Raw genomic sequence first — 16,141 nt, forward strand, 5'->3', positions numbered from 1 at the left:
GGTGTGAAAACATTAAGATAACATATATTTTCTAAATACATCCTTTTGATAAATTGTTTGGAATATACATGTACCTGTATAAGTATATTACAGGTTCATCAGTTATTTTCAGAACAAGTTTTTCTTTCCTTGTATAAATCAGGTCGGTGGTTTACTTTATGAATTGTGTCATATTTTGTCATAATGGAGCCTTTTTATAGCTTTCTACATGGTATTGGTTTTGCTTGTTGTTGATTTAAATCTTTGGTTGACAACTGTCTCAAAGTTTTGTTGCATTTTCTCAGCAAAAGCAAATGCTAATTTCCTAATATTTGATGGCAAGTATGATGTTGGTAAGGGACGGCATCAAAAGATCGATGTAGGATAAAAAACTTAAATCAAATAGTTTGGAGGGGAGGGGGGGGGGTCACATTGCTGCAAGTTTTGTTAATCTAAAATCGATTTTACATATATCCATATAGGTAAATCAATCTTTCCCAAATTAAGTTAAGAAGGGGGGTAGGGGGGTCAGCGAAAAAACTATGTGAATTAAGTTTTTTATCCTACATTGAACTTTTGATGTCGCCCCTAAGCTAACTTAAGTGCTTATCTATTTTCTGTTGTCTGCTTCTACATTGGTTTGGTATATGTATTTCCTTTCACTCAAAACAAGATCTATTAAAGGTATGAATAAATGAACAGTTGTGCATGTTATATCTTCTTTAAATGAATTTTTATCCATAGTTCGAAAAGGTGATTTGGATTGATCATTTTAAGCAAGAATGTCCTCCAACTTTTTTCTGCAGGGCTTTTTACATAGCTGTCTTCTACAAAACATGTATTAATTTTATTCTGTCAAAATATTCAAAATCTATGCAAACAGATATAACTTGGGCTCCTGGTTCAAATAATAATGAAAAGTTTCCATACAATGATTATAAGGCATGCAAAGTTCATCTCTTGCTTTCCTTTGAAAATGATTGCATAGTTTGTGCCAATTTAAAGCTTTAAGCCTCGTCAATAGCCTTCTTTTTTTAGGATAGAGAATGTACATTGGGAATGTGTCAAAGAGACAACAACCCAATCAAAGGGCAAAATAAGCCTCAGACACCAAAAGGGGCTACAGTGCAGCGAGAAAATACTGCAACAGGATCCAGGCTTCAGCTAACCCTAAACAAAAATTTATACTATTTCAGAAAAATTAACACCACACTAAACTCTGAAACATACAAAAAAAAACAGTATTAAAGGGGCACTAGCTGTCAAATTCATGGTCACCGATTTGACCTAAATTCTCATATTTGATTTATAACAATGTAAAACATTTATCCAAACTATCAAAAGTCTAAAATAAACAGTTTACAGAGCATGGGGTAGATAATATATAGGTTTGTTTTGTGTGTATTTTAGTCCAGACGCCATCTAATTAACTATCGATTTGACCTCAGATGACACATAAGCGATGTAAACATAAATAAAGATATGAATAGATTAAACCAACACGTGCATTTGGATTTGTATAGGTCTGTTTGATTTTATTTCATAGATTAAAAATAGATGTTTATCATTGTTTTTAATCGTATAAGAATGATTTTATGTGCATCGAATTAGTAATCAAATGATTTACCGTAGTTTAACTTTCATTGTTGACATTCTTTTTCTTTAAATAACCAGTACACGTACAATGCATGCGTTGTCAATCTCTAGCTAGGGGTTAAATTGAAGTTCACATGAATATGGATTTAAAGAGGTCGACTCATTCACTTGCAAGTGAAAAACTAATTATCAATGTTTCTTAGCGTAATTTGACAAAATTGAACCGTTTTGGCTGCAAAAAGCGAATTGTTATTTCACTATTTCCCTTCATTATTGATTGAACAGAAAAAAAATCAAACTTTAGATTTTTTATACATCTCGTAGCTAGTGCCCCTTTAAGGTAGCACAATACAAAGATTTTTTTACTTCCAATCACTAACCTTTGAAATGCTGTAACTTTCTTATGAATGCATAGAAAATAATAAAAGAGGTATATATAGAAAGATAAAAGATTAATCTTTTAAATGAATGCAATATTTTAATTATGCAATCATTATGTAATCAATTATTATGTAATTAGTGGCAAAATCTGGGTAAGTTCACTTGAATGAATTTAGCTCTATCATCTCTTTAACTATACAGAAAATTTTAACAAAATCTTAATCAACACATCATGGGCTTCAAAAGGGTGTCTCAGATTGTCTCTATGGTATTCCATTCTCTAATAAATCTCTAATTAGTGTAAACATCCTAACCACATAAAAGAAGATAATGTTTAATTAGGTGTAAAAAAATTTCTATACATTCTATCTGAAATCTGAGACACGCTTTTGTAGATATTGACCATAGGAACAACATATAATAACATCAATCCTCTAGGGATACCTATGCAGAAGCTAATTTCATTTGAAAGTGGAAATTTGGTGAAAAATATTTTAGACACAGTTAACATTATAATTGGTTACATAATTGTTGCATAATACTAACATTGTATTAATTTGAAAGAGTAATCTGTTAGCTATCTAAAACTACCATTTTTATAAATTTTCAAGCATTATTAAGAAAGTTACAGCATTTTAAAACTTGGGAGTTGGAGTTATAAAATCTTTGTATTGTGCTACCTTAAAGAAACACAACACTTACAAAGGCTACAGGTTCCTCACGAAGGACAGGCACAAAATATGGTGTTTGTGAGTTCTTAAACCTCCCTCTATACCTCTAGCTTATTAATTGAATTGATTAATACAACAAAAAAGAATAACAGAAATGACAAAAAATAGTAAGCAGTAAAACAGAAACAAACAACCAACAACAACTACACAACTTTGAAAAAGTTAAAAAAAAAAATCATCCAACATTAACAAACAAATACACAGACTGTCTGACTTAGTAAACGTCGGTGGAAGTAACAGTTTTATATGTGCACAAACACCCTGCCCTACTTCTTTTTGCATATCCATTATAAATATTACTACTATGTACTGTAGTGTACATTGTGTCTAAGCTAGCTTAGCTTTCCTCTTCCCATATAGTACTACCCTTTGCTGTGTTTAAATTGGTGAAAGCTGTATAACCCCGAATTCTAGATTTTTTTTTGAATTTTTTCAGAGAGAGAGATTCTGTGTGTACACTGCTATTTGTCTTTTGGTTGGTTGTTTTTAGTTTTTGCCATGTTATTGTCAGTTCTTTTCCACTGAGTTTTAATACTCAATATTCCTTTGGTAAGCTCCTCCTCATTTTTAAGCTATAGCTTTCAACAATGAGCAAAACTCATACTGTATAATAAGTAATACAAAAGAACCTGGGGATGACAAAGTGGGAAAAAATTCAAAATACAAAAAACAACGGTATGATAATTTTCTTAAAGTAATTGTTGCAGATAGCAATTGATTACAACCGCAGAATTACAGGTTCCTAAATTGAGACAGGTACATACAGAATGTGGGTGTGTATCCGTTCAATTATACTTATATAGAACAAACTGTTACAGCCGTTTGCATTGAGTGTGTAGGGAAAGGTAGATTTCTTGGTTAGCTTGTTTGTTAGCTGAACCGGGAAGTCATTTTTAGATTATGTAAACTACCTTACACGACGGGTGCCACATGTGGAGCAGGATCTGCTTACCCTTCTGGAGTACCTGAGATCACCCCTAGTTTTTGGTGGGGTTCGTGTTGTTTATTCTTTAGTTTTCTATGTTGTGTCATGTGTGCTAGTGTTTGTCTTTTTTCGTTTTTAGCCATGGCGTTGTCAGTTTATTATAGATTTATGAGTTTGACTGTCCGTTTGGTATCTTTCGTCCCTCTTTTAAGAGTAGACTAGTCTGCCAGATAATCAATATATGTCTGTAGGACTAGACTAAATCAAGGAGGGTAGTAAACCTTACCTAATAATGACTTCACGGTTCAGCTAACAAGCAAGCTAACCAACGATTTTACCTTTCCCGACACACACAATGCAATCGGCTGTACAAAATGATAGAAATCGATGTACCAAAATTAAAGTTCTTACAGTTAATGCAGCAAGTATAGCCTATATTGACCATGTTTCGCCAGACTAAGATAACAATGTAATGTGGCATTAATAACATCAATTAATACCAAAGAATCTTTTATTTGAGGTTTCATAAATTCATCAAATTTTGCAAGACCATAGATTTGTATAATCACAATAATCAGTTATGGTTAACATTAAACAACGTAATCAATTATAAATAGTATGGTACCCAAAATAAGTACTTGTTTTATGAATCCACAGTTCTAAATTGTTTGCATATTTCAGTGTTGCCCATGGTATTGGGATTCATCATTTAATCCACACATAAATTTTGCACTTAGATAAGCATTCGTTTTGAATGAATGACATATAGATAGTATTTGTAAGGATTAGAAGAATTACCAACATATTGGATAGCACAAAGTATCTTATCAACTACCGAATGACTATTCAGAAAAATAGAAATAGACAACAAGCATCGATGGCCAACCTATGGTTCAGATAGCAGGTCTTGGTGAAGGCACAAAATGTCTCCAATGTAAAACTCACTTATATAATCAAAAATAGTTTATTTAACATATACATGGTTTAAGTGTCCTTTGTAGTAAACAGTTCTCTATAGTTCAGTAGTAGATCAGTAGATATCTTTACTCTCGTGTTCCTCTTCACTGGATGGATAGTAGCTCAACATCAAATACGAGTATTGATTTTGGTGGTATAGTTGTGATAACAGTTAAGGAATATTTGACATTAGTAAAAAATTACTTTCTCTTTTTACATCTAAAAAGGAACGTCGACAGTTAAGACATGGACATTTATTTTTATTTATTGCCAATGAAATTGTCTAATAATTTTCTAATAATTTTCTTTTATAAAAAGGAGTGAGTTTTTCAAGTTCATAATTTTCAACGTTCTACGTCTAGGATTTTTAAGTTCTTTTTTTCAAGCCTGGAATAATCCTTAGTTTCAAAACAATTAATAAACCAAGTTGTTATTATAAATGCATCAGATAATTATCTGAAAGATGTAACAGAACAAGCATGTAATAATTGAAGAAAACAACAACACGAAGAGTTGAATAATAAGGAATGAATAAATAAAGGGAACAGTAGTAAATCGGTGTTCAAAAGTCATAAATCGAAAACAAATCAGGCTTACAAACTAAAACCAAAGGAAACACTTCAACCATAAGAGGAAAACAAAGGAACGACAGGACCACTGAAGTGCAACAAAAACAAACGCCAACATACATGTACATAGAAACGAACCTTTTGATAACAACCAACATATTCCTGACTTGGTACAGGACATTGAATCAGACAACTACCTGTGGATAAAACCATCAGGAATGAATTACACAACTATATACCAATGGATAGAAACCTCACGAATTAACCAGAGCACTTTGGATAAAACCATAAGGAATGAATCAGACAACCATCTTACAGACACAAATTTGTGACTTGCATCAAACAAACCTAGAGGATAGAACCATCAAGAATGGATCAAACAACAACCTGAAGAATAGAACCATCAGGAATGAATTAAACAACTATCTTAAAGATGTAACCATATGGATTGAATCAAAGAGCTCTGATTCATTCGTGAGGGTTCTATCCATAGATATATAAACCTGAAGGATAAAACCCTCCGGAATGAATCACACAATTACCCATGGACAGAATCATTAGGAATGTATCAGACAACTATCTAGGGATAGAACCACCAGGAATGTATCAGACAACTACATATGGAAAGAACCATCATAAATTGTATCACACAACAACCTGAAGGATAGAACGAACCATAAAAAAAGAATTAGACAACTACCTACGGATACATGTAGAACCACCAGGAATGTATCCGACAACTACTTATGGAAAGAATCACACAACAACACAACAACCTGAAGGATAGAGCCATTAGAAATGAATCGGACAAACCTGTTGGATAAATCTATCAGGAAAGAAAAAGATAAATCTAAAGAATAGAATCATCAGAGAGGAACCAGGCAAACCTGAAGGATAAAACCACATAATTGAATCAGACAACAACATGAAGGATAGAATAACCAGGAAAGAAACAGATAATTACCTGAAGGATAGAACCATCAGGAATGAATCAAACAACAACTTCAAGGATAGAACCATAAGGAATGAATCAAACAACAACTTAAAGGATAGAACCATCAGCAATGAATCACACAACAACCTGAAGGATAGAACCATCAGGAATGAATCTCACAACTACCTGCATAAAGGATAGAACCACAAGGAATGAATCACACAATAACCTGAAGGATAGAACCATCAGGAATGCATCAGCCAAATATCTGAAGGAAAGAACCACCCAAATGAACCAGGCAAATATACCATGTAAGAAAAAAACATCAAGAATTAACCAGGCAACTACCTGAAGAATAGAACCATCAGGAATGACCCAGACAACTACCTGAAGAATAGAACCATCAGGAATGACCCAGACAACTGCCTTAAGTATAGAACTTGTTGTGATAATTGTCAGTAGTATTTTGTTTTTAAAAAGGATATCCTTTTATTCCCTGTTCTCCGTATGCATATTCAGGTCCAACAGTAAATCTTGCTTTTTGTCCTAGTGTCAACTATAAAAATAAAAGTTTACGTACAGTATATTCGCTTATTAATAACCAATATTTAACAATACACTTTCCACGTCCCATTGGTCCCTTCGTCTTCTGTTTTTTGATTGATAGTTTTGTGTGTACTTAAAGTCAGTTCTTCATCACAGGCGATTTATCATCAAATTATGTGCAAGATTTGAAAGATATCGTTTCGTACTAAGTGCTTTAAATGAATAAAAAAAACATGATCTAAAATGTCAAACCTCAAAATATAGTTGTCTTCAAACCTTCATTGAATTTAACGAATCTCAGAAAGAAGCTGTCTCGTGATCAAAAGACAGTATCTAGAGCAATATTGGAAAATAATCTTTGTCAATTTTCAGTATTTTACTGCTAAATGGGCTTATATTTCTTGGCAGTGATTTTAAAATACTGAAGGGTCTGGCATGGGATCTTTATTTATGTATCCTTTCAATTATTTTGGTAGTTTTTTTCTCTTTTCTTAATAGTTAGTCCATTATTATCTCAATATTGTTTTATCACACCAGTATTTTCTATTATTTCTTTTTATGCCCATGTTTCTCAATTATTATTTTCCCGTGATATTGTTCTATTATTCATTATTCTGTTAACCTTGTCCAGACCCTCATTCAGTCTGTGGTAAAAGTAGTAGTGTAGTCATCAATAACTTTCGGTTTGTAAATCCTTCTTACGTCTGCTAAAAAAATTTGTCTGAGGTCTCTTTTTTTTTGTTATTTAAAAATTTAAATCTGATGCAATTTTAATATATTTTGTTTTTATCTTTTTTTGGGCTGTATCTAACTGATATTTGAACTTTTTTGCAGTTCACTTTTACATACATGCTGGTATCAATTTTTCAGTCATCAATAAAATTGTTAAACTTTCAGGAAATTTTATTTAACTTTGGAAGAAACATTTTCAAGCTCAATCTTACAAAAAAGTTAGATATTTTTTATACTTGCTTCCGTGTTTTGTGATAAATAGGCATGCAAAATTACACTTTTATCGTACAGCGGCAATCGCGGACCCATATTCGATGGGTTTTTTTCCCATTGGGTTGCTTTCCCACTGACATATCGTACACTCACACCCAAATTTATTTATTTTTTAATTTTTTTAGTAATTGAATCATGTGTATGTGTGTGTGCCTGGTAGTTTAACCTCATATCACAATCCTATATTTCTGTTAGTGATGCACTTAATCATATATTTAATAATAAATTTATATATACTTACATGTGCTACGGCAATATCCCAGCCTGAAAGGAATGAGAAAATTCAACACCATAAATATGTTTGAGATTATTATCGAGTTAGTAAATCCCACCAAACCCTCACAGTCTGTGGTTGTAGTTTTTTTGGTCATCAACAACTTAGTTAAACCTTCATAGATTTTAATAAAACTTTTATGGAAGTTTTTTTTTTTGTGATTAAGAGATAATATTTGTTGCAGTTTTAAAATATTGATGCTGTATTATTATTTTTTCGTTTAAATCGTTTTACATTTGTCATTTCGATGGCTTTGAAAGCCGACTATTCGGTATGGGTTTTGCTCATTGTTGAAGGACAGACGGTGGCCTATTAATGCTTATTTCTAAATCATTCTGTGTCTTGTGAAAATTTGTTTCATTGGCAATCATATCACAGTCTTCTTAATTTCATATTATAAAATGTATATTTAGTCTTTTTAATCGTCCTGAGAATACCTGGCGGAATTTGGAAATAACTACTGTCAAAGGAATAATGGAACTATCATATATATTTGGTCTTTAGTGGATAGTCGTCATATTGGCATTCGTATCACATCTTCTTATTTTTATAGAGAATCAGATGCATGGATTGATGTATTGATGTTCTCGTCCAGCGACAAGTATTACATGCATATCAGGAAGAGAACCTGTTACTGTGATACGCACGCAAAAGAACATTGCTGTTTATTGGACCGGCCCGATGAGTTGGGAATTTTTAACATGCTGGATCAGGTGATAGTCAAGTTTGTTTTACTCATCTGGTATCGAACCCATCATTAAACACCATGGGTCGAGTAAAATACCATCGAATCGAATATATTCATAAAGATAAGCCAAGTATATATAAGTGGTTACTGACCTGTTTTAACTTTGTATTTAATCGACGTTATAGCAACTTATCTTCAACTCTACTGTAATAGGGGAGATAATTTGTCAAACAGAAGCTTACCTCTTATCACTTGTCCTACTCCAAGTGTGAATGTAAATGGCTCATTTCGTTCCAGGGAGGAATCAAATTGTTGACCATTTGAATACAATTTACCTGGAATAATGCAAAAAAGATAATTTCTAAAAGAAATAAATCTGGACCATGAATATATTAAAGTGCCATGAAAAAGCATTTATAAGGTATCAGCAAATACTGCGCAGACCATTCTTTTATACAAATATTTGTGATACAAAAATGTCTATTAGAATAGATAAAGAAATGTATTTGCATTTCGAAACACTTTTTCCAATTAAGGGCATCGTATAAATCATAAATATTTGCCATAACATTAGCATCAACTTACGAGTTGTATTTGGCTAGCCCTAATTTATTTTAACTTCAAGATATCTAATAAACTTTATATAGATATCTTAGACTATATCGTTTATTAGATCTCTTATATACAAATGTAGGTTATAAGATATCTTTTATAGTGTATAAAATATCTTGTAAAGTTTATACTTGTTATAAGATATATCTTATATAAACTACTAACTAGTATATGAGATATCTTATTTAATATATATAAGATATCTTATAAAAATTAAATTATATAACACATCTTGAAATTCTAATAAATAGTAAAACGGCTTGCCATAGTTTATAGTAAAAAATGACGTTTTTTCCCCCTCATCTTTACATTTCTTTTTATATATTGTAATTTTGTTATCACAATGTACCATTCTCTTCTTGTTCACGAAAACATCACCTTAGCTTTAATAACGTATAACTATTGAAATACTATAGTGATAATCTGTTTCAATCTTCTATCCTTGTATTCTTATGCAGGTCTGCAGTTGGTATCCTGTCTGAATAGATGTAAGTGATGTTTGATTTTTTTTTTGCTCGATTTTTTGTAAAACTATATACTTTATTCATGCATTTAAGAAGAGGAAACAATTATTTAGTGAAACGGTTTAAAACTAGGACACAATTGATAATTACTGATCTGTCTACTATTCTGACGTTTATATAAGACCGCCAAAAACAAAACCATTTTTGGTCTTGTATCATATTTTATCGTTTCACTAAAAATGTCCGTAAGGGAGCATCTTGATACACTTTTATCATTGAAAGTACATCTTAACATGTAACAATGTTGTACCCGCTGACATAAATCATTTTATATGTCGATCTGTTATAAAACACATATATAACAAACAAGCATAACAATTAACATGTTTTTCTACATATTTGACAACTGGTTTAGATGGATTTTTGTGGTTTGAACAAACTTTTCACGTCAAATTACCATGTAACAATGCAATCATCACAGGATTATTATGACATCATTAAAACATTTGTAAAATAATGGGTTATTTTGATATTTTTGCAAATAGGCAAATATTTTTAAGAAACTGTTTAATTCGATATTTATTGAATATATGTGTGTTGAAGACATTTTCATACTTCAACAAATATTCACTCTGTTTTTGAAAATTGTAATAACAATCTTCAACTTTCCAGGATTTCTACAAAACTTGAACAGAAGCTTGTTTATGATCATACGATAGTATCCAGAAGTTTAAATTAAATTAAAAAAAAATCCTGTTTATCCGTATTTTACTTATGAATGGACTTCTGTCAGTTATACATTCACTCTGTGGTAAAGTTTTAAAATTTGAATAACTTTTTTGAACTATCATGGATGTGTACCAAACTATGACAGAAGCTTGTTTATGACCAAAAGCTAGTATTTAGAAGGAAATTTTGTTAAAATATATAAATGGACTTAGTTTCTCTTCCAGTTAACATAACATACAGTTTGCAGTTAAAGTTTTTAAAACATTTATTAGATTCATAAACTATCCTAGATTTTTACCAAAATAGGCAAAAGTAGGCGAGACACTGGGTGCCGCGGAACCCTTACAAATTTATCATGCTTTTTTCTGGGTTTTTCTCCTTGTTTTCTCTCTTTGTCATGTATTGTAACAAAAATCAGTTTATAATATAAAAATAAGACCAATGAAGACAACTCATAGTCGTATGATTTCAAGTCTTGACAATGGCCACGTTCTTCTTTTTTTATTTATTGCCAACACTGATGATTTGTATAGTGGGTCAATTCTATCATAATCTGAATAATCACAGTTTATTTTACGTATTGACATGTTTATCCTAAATATTGACAGGTTTACACAGTTTACCGGTGAACGGCTGTGTATTGGTATATAAAAAACATTTGTTTTAAGAAATGAATGAACATTATTCACACTATGCCTAGACGCACTTGTTCTCAGTATTTCCTTGAACATGTTGACATCTTAATTTTCATGAAATGTAGATTTATCATTATAAATTTGAAGAAAACGATACAACAAATTTATATCAGTCTCAAAAAAGAAAAACTCAAGCTCTGACAGCAAACATATTTACAATATTTCAAAGAGGGTGCGGTGCGTCAAGGCTGTCCCTTATTACATTTATTTTAACATTTAAACATACAACGGTAATATTGTCTTACCCGTATAATGCACTGTTACGTTCTGGCCCATACTTGGAAAGGTTTTCCCTAAAAGTATATTTAATTCATATTACAAACTCATATTTAAAATTTCTTAATTTACAACAATGATTGCACAATTCACATTTTTTTCCATTTAATTTTCTCCTTTCTAATATGTCGTACTTTTTGTAATCGTAATTTGTACGTATATATATTTTCAAATATTAGTATTCAATTCTGATGCCATTAGTGTAAATTAAAACTTCATACATATTTTGATTGCTAAATTTGAGCACAAAATAACGAGCAGTTTTGATTTTGTAAGCTATGTTGAAGTTGATGACGTAATTGCCAACCATATAGAGAATATCCAAAGTAGAAATGAAATATTTAAAATGACATTCTGATTTTTTTTTTTTTTTTTTTTTGTACAATTTGTTTATTTTGAATATAGCAGACGACATACCATCTCCGGGTTTTATTGGTAGCATCCGTACACCAACACCTGATCCTTTTTGTGTAGTTTTAGACTCTGCTGCTGTGTTTCCAGTTGCCGGTTGTGGCTGCGGTTGTGGCTGTGGTTGTGCCTGCGTTTGTTGGTTCCATACCGATGTTTGAGCTGCAGGCGGTGCATTAGCTGCAGGTTGAGCAGCGCCCCACGGTTGCGGGCCTGGTTGTTGAGCAGGCTGGTTCCAGGCTGGTTGTGCAGGCTGTACAGGTTGTGCTTGTACTTGTTGTGGGGCGGGAGCAGGGTTCTGCCATGAAGGCTGTGCGTTAGATGGTGGATTCCATGCTTGTTGCAGTGCTGGTACGATACAAATGGAAAAGACAAACAAAAGAAGATGTCCTGTCGCCATGTTAGTTTCTATGATATTGAATGACTACCGAAAATTACTTAATGTTTTTTGTCATCAATCACGGGAACGATTCGTCACTGAATCGAGTAATTGTCTTTTGAAATCCCAGTTAGAACATCATGCCTTTAGGTCGTATATATCAATCATTGTAGTGCGAATGTGACGTTGTTACACGCGTTCCTATTTGTATAACTAGTAGATGAAAATGTTCTATTATTTTATCCTAACATAAACATACCATGTTAACTGTATTTTTATGATTATTTTTAATATTTGCTTGTTTATAATGATTACTCCCACATTGACAACACCCCCGCAGCTGTTGGTTTTTTTTTCTCACTTGTATAAAAGAAAGAAATAAACGTCAAGAACATCTTCTCTTCTAAACAGTTGGAGGTGCCTACTATGTATAAGCCATATAAACTACAAAAAAATCCATATTAAGTGTCAATTCATGTTGGCTGCTGGACTGAGGTTATTGCCATTGACATTTCTGTTCAATTCACTAGTTCCCGGACTTTTTTTTTCATTTGAGAAACTTGTGAAACAAAGCATTTGAAAATAATGGAATTTTTGTTTTGGAGTGTTTTAAAAACTCTTTGAGGATGGTTTAGAAAAAAATGTTTACTTTAAATTTTCCTTTAAATCTGAATGGCTGTTATGACATTTCGACTAGGTTCACTTCCTTTCACGCAATCGTATCAAACAGAAAATGTGTTTGCTGCAACTCAAACTCAAATAAATTCAACGACGTGTATTCATATTGCCACCCATTGCACCCTTTGTAACATACGTATTCCTTATTGTTATAAGTCACAGTTGATGACCGGATTTGGTAAAAGATGGGTTTTATTTTCGCTTAATAGATATATAAAGTTAATAACACTTATTACCTTGCTGATAAGTTTTTATTTGAATAATGAAATTTCTCTTGACACAATGCAACCATTTACTAAAGAGAATTGACTTTAAATACATCTAATATAGACAGAAATAATTTTCTTTTTCTTTATTGGTTTATTCAGTTGCACACGAGATAAAAGATTTAAGATCATTTAACAAGAGACGTTTTTCCTCTCTCTATTGATAATTTTCCTTCTTTTAACGGTGATTTTCCTTCTGATCCGTCTTGTGGTAGCAAGGCCGTAACTAGGCATATTATTTTAGTGAGGCAAAATAATTGAGCCGAGCGAAGCGAGGAGTATTTTTTTTTTTGGAGGGTATGCAATGAATGGTGCAAAATCCTGCATTCTAGACATTTCCAGAGAGTTTGACAATGTTTTACAAAATGTTGGACACTTTTTATATAAATTTTTCATATTTTTAAAGACTAATTTACTAACACCAAATTTTGAACAACTTTATTAAATTTATATGTTAGATAATCATCCAAATATCAATTTGAGTCTGTTGCCAGAACATAAAACAAAGTTTAAGCAGAGTTTGCCAATTTTTTCTAAAGCCGGTTTCGTCAAATTATAAGTTTTAGAATATTTGGTCTGCTGACATCCTTTTCGAGATGAACATGGAACATGACAAGACCGCACAATCTCTCGCCACTCATGCATGCTCTTTTCCAAGTTTTCAGTCGTTTCAGGGAGATTTGTGTTTCTAGCGGTAGCACACTATCATAACACAATAATCGTTGTCTTCTTCCAATTCCATCAGCAATTCGGTCGCAGCACTGGTAGACACAGTTTTGTTTGCAAACGGGAATTAAGCTTTCCTGTAAGCACCATCGTTCCAGAATCTATAAATTTTGGGGTTAGGGGTTGAGGATTTACGATTCAGTGACCGCGAATATAAAGACACGAAATTCCGTAGTCCCGAATAAGTGAAGACAAAATCCCGTTTCAAAGGTTCTACCGTTGTTCAATAATGTCAAATTGGAATATGGAATGGTTTTTTTTTCTCACTTTTTAAGGTTAAAGAAACATGGATAAAAACTAATCCAAGCATGTTTCATATTATTTATATTTTATTTATCTGTAAAGAGAAAAATTAAAGTTGGTGAAACAGAGAAATGAATACGCAGACAGGATTGCCCCTTGCGATGCCCAGTACTTGATTTGTCAGTCTACTTATCGTTTTTGGATTAGTTCTAATGAAGTTATATTCAATACTCAGACTCCTTCTTTACCTTTACGGTAGCGCTTTCCTTTTTTATGCAAGAGCCTGTTTATAACCAGAGATCCATGATGATTATCGTTACTAGGTTAATGTAATCGAAAAACATCATCCGTTGAGATGCTGAGTTATATCCAGGAAGAATAATTTAATAGGAATGATGACAATTAAGTTATAGAAATTAAGGTTGAGACAGAGCAACAAATGACTATTATATTTAATATATATTTAAAAAAATATATACAAAAAAATCAGTGTCGAAATTTTAGTGAGGCAATTGCCTCACTTGCACCAATGGTAGTTACAGCCTTGGGAAGTACATATTTTTAACAACTCGTTCGTAATGGCAGGGCCTTAAGCAAAGTTTTTGATTTCAAAGAACCTAATATATGTATACCTGGTAAAAAGTAAAAACACAAAAATACTGAACTCCGAGGAAAATTCAGGGATTTCGTTAGCTCAAAATAACTTTATCAAAATATTTCATAGAAACATAGAAGTTTTGGAAGTTTGGCAGTGTCTGTAGAATTATGATGACCAACTGTATGTCACATCCTTTTAAGTTTACCTTGATGTTGTTTATAGAGCACGTAAATTTGGAAACGACCTACATTAGATAAACATAATAAAGGTTATCGTTTTTATTTGTAGTAAGATCTTTGAGTATTGTCTTTATCAGTACTAGTTTATATTATTCATTAATATTTTAATGCATATCCAATAAAATTGAGAATGGAAATGGGTAATATGTAAAGGAGACAACAACCCGATTAAAGAGCGGAAACAGCTGTTTCACTACGGACTATACGTTTATGGGCACTTATGTTCCTGCATCCTTCCATACTTATTTTTTGACATCGCATGCCTTTTTCGTGGTGCTAATGAAGTCTTAACACTAAATCAATTGTATGTGAACTGGTTTATAATTAATTATTGGAAATTATGGTTTAGTGAAACAATGATTTTAGCTAGCTTTGAGCAACTGCGACTACTCTTAGATCGGTACTTGGGCTCCTCTGTCTTTCTATCGAGTACCGACCTTAAAAGTTACGAGTCAATCTATTTTGGATTGCTTTTAAGTTTGTTTTTATGTTGTGCTGTTACACTACTGTTTCAGATCAGGGTGAGGGCTAGGTGCCTAAAAACATGTTCAACTCCGCCACATGATATATTTGCTCATTGTTGAAGACCTTATGGGGACTTGATTATATTAAAATATTCATCCTCCAGGCACCGGTAGATAGTTGTTTCATTAGTGACAATCATAATTTTAAAACATCTCCATGTTAGCAAGTATTATATTTCCGGCTAAACTTCTGCTATCATTTGGTGTCTGTCGTTTGTCATAACTTTAAAAAAAAAATCTTCTCTTCTAAAACCACTTAGCCGTATGAATGGAATCCTGGCAGTAATGATGTTCACGGACATACTCCCAACAATTAAATGAACCTCATCAGATTAAAAATATGGCCCCCACTAGTTGAACTTGATGTAGTCAATCATGATAAAAAAAAAGTTAAACCTCCTATGGTGTTAGTGCGCAATGCTTGAAGTCGCTCTTTTTGGCTTTAGAAGAAAGTTTTTTTTATTCCGGCAGAAAATTAGACAGTATTTGCCTTTCATAACTCAAGGTCATTTACCACCGCTGTAGTGGTTTTACTATCAAGAAGTACCAAACACCAGGTGCTGTGCTGTCACGGTCGACTTCAAGGTGACAGATTTCACCAGGTGTTTTTCGTCCAATGTCAAATATCACATTTACATCGGGGAAAAGAAAATGAATTCTAGAATATCAATCCTGATTTGCGTGCACTAGGAGATACGCAAATGTAAACTTGATTTGGA

At 32.4% G+C, this 16,141-nt stretch overlaps 2 protein-coding genes and 1 long non-coding RNA gene across 3 annotated transcripts in view; 1 reads left to right on the plus strand and 2 right to left on the minus strand.

Annotated features, from left to right (window-relative positions):
* The window catches only part of LOC143071587 (peptidyl-prolyl cis-trans isomerase Fkbp12-like), a 93,000-nt gene that overhangs the window by 59,128 nt on the left and 17,731 nt on the right, over nucleotides 1-16,141 (minus strand). The gene's annotated exons all lie outside the window — the stretch shown is intronic.
* The window catches only part of LOC143071603 (uncharacterized), a 90,181-nt gene continuing 74,453 nt past the window's right edge, over nucleotides 414-16,141 (plus strand). Inside the window, exon 1 of the long non-coding RNA XR_012976923.1 lies at nucleotides 414-532. This is a non-coding gene — a long non-coding RNA (uncharacterized LOC143071603). The remainder of the gene's footprint in view (nucleotides 533-16,141) is intronic.
* Nucleotides 4,558-12,304, minus strand: LOC143071473 (uncharacterized). Its single transcript, XM_076245784.1, has 6 exons — nucleotides 11,779-12,304; nucleotides 11,331-11,378; nucleotides 8,828-8,920; nucleotides 7,865-7,887; nucleotides 6,557-6,628; nucleotides 4,558-4,730 (listed from the first exon to the last, which is right to left on the minus strand). Exons 1-6 carry the CDS (start codon nucleotides 12,167-12,169, stop codon nucleotides 4,674-4,676), a joined length of 684 nt encoding a protein of 227 aa, XP_076101899.1. The 5' UTR covers nucleotides 12,170-12,304; the 3' UTR covers nucleotides 4,558-4,673.

Source organism: Mytilus galloprovincialis, chromosome 1 (genome assembly GCF_965363235.1).
Source record: "Mytilus galloprovincialis chromosome 1, xbMytGall1.hap1.1, whole genome shotgun sequence".
Classification (NCBI taxonomy): Eukaryota; Metazoa; Mollusca; class Bivalvia; order Mytilida; family Mytilidae; genus Mytilus; species Mytilus galloprovincialis.

What these genes read in the sequence shown, in the direction of transcription:
- LOC143071473 (XM_076245784.1), bottom strand. Translation starts at nt 12,169, where the DNA reads ATGGCGACAGGACATCTTCTTTTGTTTGTCTTTTCCATTTGTATCGTA. An exon ending in GGGATATTGCCGTAGCACAT is followed by an intron (nt 6,629 to 7,864) that starts GTAAGTATATAT and finishes TTATTTTTATAG; the next exon opens with TTGACACTAGGACAAAAAGC. An exon ending in GAGAACAGGGAATAAAAGGA is followed by an intron (nt 4,731 to 6,556) that starts TATCCTTTTTAA and finishes ACTGTTATCACA; the next exon opens with ACTATACCACCAAAATCAAT.